The 10770-nt window shown below is 43.0% G+C and overlaps 1 protein-coding gene across 3 annotated transcripts in view; it reads left to right on the plus strand.

Moving 5' to 3' along the window:
- Window positions 1-10441, plus strand: part of TRAPPC11 (trafficking protein particle complex subunit 11) — a 153388-nt gene extending 142947 nt beyond the window's left edge. For all 3 annotated transcript variants that reach the window (XM_063920701.1, XM_063920702.1, XM_063920700.1), the window contains exons 27-30: window positions 396-487; window positions 1194-1327; window positions 5476-5643; window positions 8561-10441. In XM_063920701.1, the coding sequence (XP_063776771.1) occupies window positions 396-487; window positions 1194-1327; window positions 5476-5643; window positions 8561-8605 (439 nt within the window). In that variant the 3' untranslated portion in view covers window positions 8606-10441. The remainder of the gene's footprint in view (window positions 1-395; window positions 488-1193; window positions 1328-5475; window positions 5644-8560) is intronic.
- Window positions 10442-10770: the final 329 nt, after the last annotated feature.

The raw sequence follows: 10770 nt of genomic DNA on the forward strand, positions 1-10770 counted from the left end.
ACAAGTTGTACAGTGGGATTGGTGTGGCTGGTATGAGTCTTACCCGGGGATTCAAAATCCTTCCTTATTGTGTACGCTCGTCCGGGCACAGTATCCTAACTGAGGCTTGGAGGAGGGTCATAGGGGGAGGAGCCAGTGCACACCACCTGATCCTAAAGCTTTTATTATTGTGCCCTGTCTCCTGCGGAGCCGCTAAACCCCATGGTCCTGACGGAGTCCCCAGCATCCACTACGGACTACGAGAAATAGAATTATCGGTAAGTAAATTCTTATTTTTACAGCAGAGTTAATGGTGACATGGTACATAGGGGTAGGTTTAAGAGTTTGTGGGTGGGCCGATCTGTTTCAGTCCTTTTTTCATATTAATAAAGGGTTACTGTTTCTTTCTTTTAAAGGAGCTCAGCTGGAGAAAGTGTACCTGCTGTGAGAACAGTGATAACTTTGCCTCACGTAATGGTAGAAAGTATTCCGCTGCACATCCGAGGAGGTAAATTGGTGATGATGTTCCTCACAGTAGTGTTATGTGTCATGGGCTCTGTTACACTGAACACGGACTGTGGTACACTTTGTCTATTAGAGACTTACTTCTGTAGCTTCAAGTTTTAGTAAAAAATAGAAAAAGTTGAATTTTTTTACATTTTTATTTTTGACAAGCAGTTGCCTTCGCTGAAGTCTCTTCTGCCGACATTTTCTGCCGGCTGAGCCTTCCTCCGCCACTTGCCCCGAGGCCAGGCGGCCCTGAGTAAATATGCAATGATATGTAGCCTCTCCTGTTCCCTGCTGTATACCAAATAGAATAGCAAAGATTTTACCAAAATCTGATCAGTAGCTTTTGCCTTTGGACAAATAGATAAAAATTCTTAAAAGGCTAATCGTGTGTAGGTACACTATAAACTATATGTCTAAGTTCAAATCGCCTAGACATTTACAATTACAAAGATACAATTTTATATGTATAGATGAAAATTACTCTCCCAAAAAAATTCTAACCCACACTCTGTATACACATCACACAACAAAAGTCATACTGAATAGTAAAAGACGTGTCAGAATAAGATAGTAATGATGCCTTATTAATAAGCTGACATCACAGGGTAATGCTGGTCCATCTATTAGAACCAGTCAGTGTCTATGTGATGGTTTTCCCTTCCTCAGTTTAAGCCTATTCACCACTATCGCTTTTCCATGTGTAGATCTTCCATCTTTTGGACGAGTGAGGGAATCTCTACCAGTCAAGTATCACCTACAGAATAAGACCAGTTTGGTTCAAGACATAGAAATTACGGTGGAGCCAAGTGATGCATTTATGTTTTCTGGCCTCAAACAGGTAAACGTTGTTATTTCATAAACAGCCCTAATTCATATACCATACATAGTGTTTCTCTTATGTCCTAGAGGATGCTGGGGTCCACATTAGTACCATGGGGTGTAGACGGGTCCCTTGGGAGCCATGGGCACTTTAAGAGTTTAATAGTGTGGGCTGGCTCCTCCCTCTATGCCCCTCCTACCAGACTCCGTTTAGAAAATGTGTCCAGAGGAGCCGGTCACAGCTAGGGGAGCTCCTAGGAGTTTTTCTAGTTTTATTGTTTTTTCTAAGAGCTAGGTACAGGAAGGCTGCTGGCAACAGCCTCCCTGCTTCGTGGGACTTAGGGTGGGGGGAGTAGGAACCAACTCTAGAAGTTAATGGTTCTCTATCTCCGCTGACAGGACACTGAGCTCCTGAGGGTGATGATCTTGCCCAGATAATGCAAGCTGACACGGATACCGACCCTGATACAGGGGGCGGTGATGGGGATATGCAGGGGGGAGATGCATCCCTTGCTAAGGGGGTGCAACTCATGATTGAGGCTATCAGGGACATTTTACACATTACTGATAAGGTACCTGAGCAAGTAGAGGAGGCTTATTTTACTGGCAATAAGAAATCCTCCCTCACATTCCCTGCGTCTAAGGAATTAAATGCATTGTTTGAAAAATCCTGGGAAAACCCAGAGAAAAAATTCAAGATCCGAAAAAGGGTTCTCATTGCTTTTCCTTTCTCTGAGGAGGACAGAAAAATGTGGGAATTCCCACCTGTAGTAGACGCTTCTGTGTCTAGGTTGTCTAAAAAAGTGGTTTTACCTGTCCCTGGGTCCACGGCTTTAAAAGAGCCGGCTGACAGTAAGATTGAGACTACACTCCAATGACTATACACAGCTACTGGCGTAGCATTAAGACCCACTATTGCTTGTGCGTGGATTTCTAAAGCCATAGTAAAGTGGTCAGGCACATTACTAGAGGAATTAGATTCTATGGATAGAAGTGACATTGAATTGTTACAGGTCTCTGCAGGTTTCATGGTGGAGGCCATGAAGGACCTTGGCCATCTTAATGCGAGGGCTTCTTCCATGGCTGTCTCGGCACACAGGGGACTCTGGCTGCGCTAATGGTCTGCGGATGCGGAATCCAAGAAGAGTTTGGGGAAGCGTTAGATGCATGGATCTCCACGGCAACTGCAGGTAAGTCAACATTTCTTCCCTCAGCAGCACCGCCTACTAGGAAATCTTATCCTACGTCTACAATGCAGTCCTTTTGGACCGCAAAAGTTAAAAAGTGCAAACCCCCTTCCACTTTCTTTAGAGGAGGTCGGGGGAAATCCAGAAAACCTGCACCAACAGGTTCCCAGGAACAGAAACCTGGTTCTGCTTCCTCAACATCCTCGGCATGACGGTGGACCTCCCAGCCTGGAGATCTGGCAGGTGGGAGCAAGATTAAGAAATTTCAGTCATGTCTGGGCGTCATCAGGCATAGACCCCTGGGTACAAGATATTTTTTCCCAGGGGTACAGACTGGAGTTTCAAGAACTCCCACCTCACAGGTTCTTCAAATCAGGCTTACCAGCTTTGCTGACAGAAAGTGCTATCCTACAGGAAGCCAAATTGCTAAAGTCAAAAGTCATTGTTACAGTTCCACCTCACCTAGCAAACAAGGGTTATTACTCAAACCTGTTTGTGGTACCGAAACCGGATGGTTCGGTCATACCAATATTAAACCTAAAGTCGTTGAATCCTTATTTGAGGGTATTCAAATTCAAGATGGAGTCTCTGAGAGCGGTGATCTCAGGTCTGGAGGAGGGGGAATTTCTAGTATCCCTGGATATCAAGGATGCGTACCTTCACATTCTGATCTGGCCACCTCACCAGGCTTATCTAAGATTTGCGCTGCTGGACTTTCACTATTAGTTCCAGGCACTGCCATTTGGCCTCTCCACGGACCCGAGGGCGTTCACTAAGGTCATGGCGAAGATGATGCTACTCCTCCGCAAGCAGGGTGTGAACATAAATCCTTATCTGGACGATCTGCTGATAAAAGCGTCTTCCAGGGAGAAGCTGTTGCAGAGCATTCTCCAGGATCATGGATGGATCCTGAGTCTTCTAAAGTTGCATCTGGAGCCTCACAAGAAGACTGTCCTTCCTGGGGATGATCCTCGACACGGAAGTACAGAGAGTGATTCTGCCGGAGGGTAAAGCGTTGGTGATACAAACAATGGTCCAGGATGTCCTGAAGCCAGCCCGGGTATCGGTTCATCAGTGCATTCGCATTCTGGGGAAGATGGTTGCCTCCTACGAGGCTCTACAGAACAGAAGATTTCATGCAGGGTCCTTCCAACTGGATCCCCTGGACAAATGGTCGGGATCTCATCTTCACATGCACCAGAGGATTCGTCTGTCACCGAAAGCCAGAATCTTGTTGCTCTGGTGGCTGCAAACCTCTCGCTTCCTTGAGGGCCGCAGGTTCGGGATTCAGAATTGGATCCTCCTAACCACGGATGCAAGTCTCAGGGGTTGGAGAGCAATCACCCAAGGGGAAAACTTTCAAGGAAGGTGGTCAAGTCTGGAATACATCCTTCCAATAAACATTCTGGAACTAAGGGCCGTGTACAACGGTCTTCTACAAGCAGCACATCTTTTGAAAGATCAGGCCTTTCAAGTTCAGTCAGACAATGTAACGACTGTGGCCTACATAAACGGACAAGGCAGAACGAAGAGCAGAGCTGCAATGTCAGAGGTAACAAGAATCATCCTCTGGGCGGAAAAGCTTGCGGTGGTGCTGTCAGCAATCTTCATTCTGGGTGTGGACAACTGGGAAGCGGACTTCCTCGGCAGACACAATCTCCATCCAGGAGAGTGGGGCCTCCACCCAGAAAGGGGTTCTGCACATCCAGACTCCCTTTGTGCCTCCTACAGCACCTTTGGATCTTAACATGGGGCTGCAGGTCCTGCTGTCGGATTGGTTTGAACTTTTACAGGAGGTTGAGGTCAAGTTTCTTACTTGGAAGGTCGTCACACTATTGGCATTGGCATCAGCTAGACTTGTGTTGGTGGCATTGTCCTGCAAGAACCCCTACTTGATTTTCCATGAAGATAGAGCTGAGCTCAGGACGCGTCAGCAATTTCTTCCAAAGGTTGTGTCTGCTTTTCATATGAGCCAACCTATTGTGGTGCCAGCGGCTACTGACTCCTCAATTACTTCAAAATCCTTGGCTGTTGTAAGGGCTTTGAACATTTATGTGAAGAGAACTTCTCGTCACAAAGTCGGACGCTCTGTTTGTCCTTTATGATCCCAACAAGGTTGGGTGTCCTGCTTCTAAGCAGACGATTTCTCGCTGGATCAGGTGTACTATCCAGCATGCTTATTCTACGGGAGGCCTGCCGTGTCCAAATTCTGTTAAGGCCCACTCTACTCGTAAAGTGGGTTCTTCCTGGGCGGCTGCCCGGGGTGTCTCGGCTTTACAACTTTCCGAGCGGCTACTTGGTCAGGGTCGAACACGTTTGCTAAGTTCTACAAGTTCGATACTTTGGCCTCTGAGGACCTAAGGTTTGGTCAATCAGTTCTGCAGGAGCCTCTGCGCTCTCCCTCCCGTACTGGGAGCTTTGGTACATCCCCATGGTACTAATGTGGAACCCAGGATCCTCTAGGACGTAAGAGAAAATAGGATTTTAATTACCTTCCGGTAAATTCTTTTCTCGTAGTCCGTAGAGAATGCTGGGCACCCGCCCAGTGCTTCGTTTTTCTGCATTTGTTACTTGGTTAAGTACTGTGTTGTTACTTGGTTAAGTACTGTTGTTCAGCCGTTGCTGAATTGTTTAAAGCTGGTTAGCTTGGTTTTCTGTTATGTGTGAGCTGGTGTGAATCTCACCACTATCTGTGTATTTCCTTCTCTCTAAGTATGTCCGTCTCCTCGGGCACAGTTTCTAGAGTCTGGTAGGAGGGGCATAGAGGGAGGAGCCAGCCCACACTATTAAATTCTTAAAGTGTCCATGGCTCCCAAGGGACCGGTCTATACACGATGGTACTAATGTGGACTCCAGCATCCTCTACGGACTACGACAAAAGGATTTACTGGTAGGTAATTAAAATCCTATTTTCCTAATACTTTCACGGCTGATAATGGTATGTTCGTTTTAGCCGATTACACATCTTTCTTTCTTGTAGATTCGGTTACAAATCCTCCCAGGCACTAAACAGGAAATGCTGTACAACTTCTACCCTCTAATGGCAGGATACCAGCAGCTGCCATCTCTAAACATTAACGTATTGAGGTTCCCAAATTACACCAGTAACATGCTGAAACGGTTTTTACCTACTTACATATTTGTAAAGGTAAGTTCCATCATTCCAATTACAGATGACATGCTGTAATTTCTTCCTCACCACTAGTAATACCTTATCATGCTGGCATATATGATTTTACTACTGGGATGCCTGTGAGTCAGGTGATGCTCACTCTGGGAGTGGCTGCACACAATGCATCTATAAGGTTTAAGGCTGGTTTATTTTATTTTTTAGCTATTTTGGTTGTGTTTTTTTCCTAGCAATGGTAAAGAGACAGTCGATGGCCTGGTATTTTAAGTTCATAAAGCCAAATATACAAAGTGTTTCTATACTTACAATGTCCAGACACCTTCTAGCACAGAGCACCAAGTGGACTGAGACAATTAATTGTATTGTGCACATTTTACCAGCAGGCCATGGATCATATCTGGCAGCCTGTGAGATTCTGGCGAGTTTCCTGCTTCAAAAATAAAGACTATAATTTAAAAGGGAAAACCAACCTGGTTCTGCCTTTTAAATTATTGCCACTTTGCCATCTTTGTGCAACTGAGTCTGTATACGAATCATAACAGAACTTGTGGGAGAAAATCTGCTCTCCCCACTGCCGGCATTCTGGCGGGCGGAATGCCGGGGTCGGGATAGTAACAATATCTGCTTGTAAATCATACTGAATCCTACTAGTAAACAATACATCATTGAGGCTTACAGTGTTACTTACACACAGACACATGCATATTTCTTTATCTGAAACCTACCACTATGTTTTTGGACATTGTGGGAAGAAACTGCAGTACTGTGGGAGAACATACAAACTCCACACATCACATAGCTAGCACCTTGGTGTAAATGAAACACAAGACCCCTATGAGGCAGCTTGGCTGTCCAATGTACTTTAGGTCCTATCTCTGTTTTTTTTTTTTGTTGTTTTTTTTGTATATTAGACTTTAATACCTACAATGTCTTGATTTGCTTCAATAACTATAGTTATTAATGCAGAATATAAGAAGGTACGTTTTTTTTACATGTATAAATCTGTGTCCTGTTCATTAATGAACCAAGCAGCCAGCGTTTGTGAATATAGAGCAGACAGATGCACACTGTTAGTGTTTCTGTCAGCCCTGATTACCTGAAGGCATAATATAATAACATTACGGCATGTAGCTCAGCATAAATGTGAGAATCATTTACATGCGGGGCAAGTTTAAGCAACAGTGGAACGATCATGCCAGGAAGTAATTTTACGTGTCCTCTTGCAGTGCTTACATACTGTATGTGATAATGCCGGCTGTAAAACTTCTATTTCATTGTTCTTCACCACCTCATAACTCACATGGAGATCTGTTACAGTGCTAGGAATTATCTTGACTCACTCTTGTAAATGATATGTGCTGTGAGATGAACTTTTAATATGATTTATATGTGCAATTAAAAACAAAGCAAAAAAACATGGCACTGAAGTACGCGTGAGAACTAGTGAACACACAATGGATAATTACTTATTAGCACTTTGCCCCAAAAAATAATTAGACCTTTCTAGGTTTTATCATAGTATTATGTTCCTTAAATAATGAAATAGTCCACATTATATGAGAGGTGAGCATTGGTTAAAAGGCAACACATTTCACATAGCTGGATTAAATAAGACTTTGTATACATAATGACTTTAGTAGGGAAATGGAATTGTCCGTCCCATCTTCAGAAGGGGTCATACTAACCTGACATGAAACATTTTTTAGTTTTTACTCACCGTGAGCTCTATTTAAAGTTTTAAAGTAAAATTGTTACTATTTTTGTGCATGCAAAATGCTTTGTACATGTGTTTTTGTGGCTGTATTTTGAGTCCTTTATATAAAGATATAATAGATGCGTCCAGGGGGCTGATTCAGAGGTGGTCACTAGGGCAATATTTATGCAGTGGGAAGTTTTGTTTTTCTATAAACTGGGTGTGTGCTGGAGTCACAGTGCGCATTTCCAGCAATGGTGCAGTGTCCTGAATGCTGCAGCCTGATTGACAGGCTTCAGCTATTTGGGGACAGGGGGCTACTGACTGCATCCTCAAAGAATGGGAGTGGGTAAGCCCCGTTTTTTAGACATTCCAAGGCCAGTGACCTCTGCAGCGGAGGTGGGACTGGCATTCTGAGTAGCCTCAGACTCAGTCCGATAGCCAATGCTGCGACTGATGGTCGCAGTGGTAACCCGATGCTGCATGAGTGGGCGTCTTTTGACTTCAGACACTTCCTGCTGCATTAGCATATTTTCACACTGCAGCTGCGTCCAAAGACACAGCTATTGGGCCTTTAGCATCCTTCTCTGAATCAGGCCCCAGATTTGGGGGTTTGTCCTCTTATAAACTGGCACTAGGCCTACGGGACATGCACAGATGCACCTAAGTCCAAATCGGTCACATATCTATGGAGCATGGTTGACTTGCTTACTGCACTGAGTTTGCATATGATCAGTGATTTTTTTTTTTTATGTATAAAGGTACTGGCACTAAAAAAAAAAATATTGATACTTGCCTGAAGTTACAAGTTGATACGAGATTTATAATAGCTTTGATACTATGGATAAGTGTTCAGAGTTCTAAGAATTAAAAATTACTGCAAATAATAAGGTGCTGGCACTACATACTACTGAGTACCCCTACAAGAAATACACTGACCCGCCTCACCTTGTGCAAAATACATGTATATCAAAATACGGATGTAAACTAAAGTGTCTACTAACTAATTGTACACCAATGCGGGGTGAAAATTGTGGTGCGAAGCACTTCACTGTCTGACTAGTGAAAGTATCACCATTACAGCTGCCTGAAATCTGTATAGTTGGGGGATCAGGAAGAGGCTACAGACAGACTGGTGTAGCCAGGTAGACTGTGAACACACTTTGCTTACCAGGTGTATAGTAGGTGAAGGATTCTCATTACCTTTCTGCCTTAAACCTAAAGTACTCCTGTATGTTTCAGCCACAAGGACGTCATGTAGATGAAGACTCTATTGAAGCCGCATAAGAAGAACACCGTGTCTTTGTCCATAACTGCTCATATTACCTGATAAGTTTGCCTAAATATCTCTTCAATTAACTGAAATAAATGAACATTTGAAAGTCCAGACATGTGAGGAGCTTCTGTAGAACATATCTCAAGGCTTAGACATGTTTGATGCATGATAGTTGGTGCTGTAATTCCATTGTAGGCACGAACTATTCTATGTAAAGCATTCCTCCCAGTACACACGTGTTATACAAGGCAGCAATGTTGTGTGAAGGTCTACTGATAGCTCTTTGTAGGACTGACTGCGAAACCCTGGTCATCTGGGCAAATAAATATCTTACGTGGCTGGTTTCAGCTCACCCCAAACCATCTGATGGAGGACCGTATGAATAATAGGCCTGTGATGTACATACTGGTCACTTATTATCTTTTCCTCTAGTATCTAGTTTCCTTTAGTATTTTCACAGTACGTGTCTGGCTGCTGCTGAGCTACCAGTCTGACTGGGCTTCAGCATAGTAAGAGACATCTCCACTCACATCTTGCCATGAGTGGTTGTTTCAGGCCTACCATAGACATCTCTAAAGATCCCAAGCAATACATATTGCAGTTGCTTCCAATGAGTGCGTGTGATCGCTCTATGACCTGCAGTATGTTCTTTTAATTTATTGTCTGCTGTAACAACTGTATATCTGTATTATATGCCATGTATACTATCTTACACATTTCCATTAGAGGCGCAGAGTGGTAGATTGTGTTGTGGAGACAGCTGGGCAGCGGCTATGGTGACTAGTATGGGCCCTAGCTATACACAAGTGCCAGGACCCTACTAGGTTCTGCTGATGTGTTGGCGTTGTTTTGGACCCAGGAATTGGCATTACTGTTATGGGAATAGGATCACATTTAGTCCAATCCATATTTACAATTGAAAACCATTTTATTATAACAGATGTTTTACAAATAACTTTAACATTACACTTGTTTCCACCGGAAAGGCAGCAGAAAACATATTCTAGTCTACCCATTACCTAATCTCATTAGAAGCATTAATGATGTGGGCTTAACCAATATGCTCTAGGTTAAAGCCCTTCAATTCCCCAGGAGATAGTTGCCAGAAAGTTAGTAGAGCCCAACACAAAATATTTGTCTCCACTTCTAGTGACATGTAGATATAATAGTCATCTTATTAACAAATGGGACATATGTAATGTGAAATGTGTACTTTATTTAGTAAGGCAACTACAACTTGCATGTTTCGGTTAGTTGGCCTTTATTATAGCAATGTTCACTTTGTTTACGCTGGCAGGCTGCTACGGTGTACGATATTATTATGTTCATATATTTTTACATACATTTTTCGCCTAGGTAATGTAGGCAATGTTGTGGCAATGTTGTGCCTGTGATAAGATCTCAGTTGTACCTTTTTAACTATAGCATAGGTTCTAAAACTTTGTCCTCAGGACCCCAAACAGCTAGCAGGTGCACAGGTGTATTCATTACTCACTTACTTAAAAGATCTGCAGGTGGAGATAATTATTTCACTTGTGATTCTGTGAAGAGACCTGGAAAACATGAACTGCCTGGGCTCCTGGGGACCAAGTTTGAGAACCTATGAACTATAGGAAAACTCTGATCTGTCTTGCTATTTACTGTAAAGTAAAAAACAAACAAAAAAAAAACATGTTTTTTTTTATGTTTTCAAACCCAAATTACATAGGAATATAAGTGCTTATTTTAATAGATTTGCCCATAACAAATTGCAGTGTCACATAGTTATGCATCATGTCAAGATAAATCATTTAACACATTACATTGTCAATCATTGTAACACATTAAATTAAAATACATTTTTTCCAGCCTGCTTGTAATCCTGATCTTCATTACACAGCTTCCTAGATTTTAAAGACTGAGTAAGACTTTAGTTTCCCAGGAGAATTTATGGGGCAGCGTTCGGGTAGTTCCCAGTAGTGAACCTTTATGAAATCCTTAAATAATCATCAGATTCTGTCTTTTTTTTTTTTTTGTCCCCATGAATTAGAAATAGTTCATATTTTTCTATCGGCTACACCAGTGGTTCCCAAACGTGGGGGTCTCTGTACTAAGCCTTGTGTAACAGGTAAGTATGGTTGAGTGTTGTAACTGCAGGTGCAGATGTCGGTCGACGTACCTGGATCCCTTGCCCGGA

This window comes from Pseudophryne corroboree, chromosome 1 (genome assembly GCF_028390025.1).
Source record: "Pseudophryne corroboree isolate aPseCor3 chromosome 1, aPseCor3.hap2, whole genome shotgun sequence".
Lineage (NCBI taxonomy): Eukaryota > Metazoa > Chordata > Amphibia > Anura > Myobatrachidae > Pseudophryne > Pseudophryne corroboree.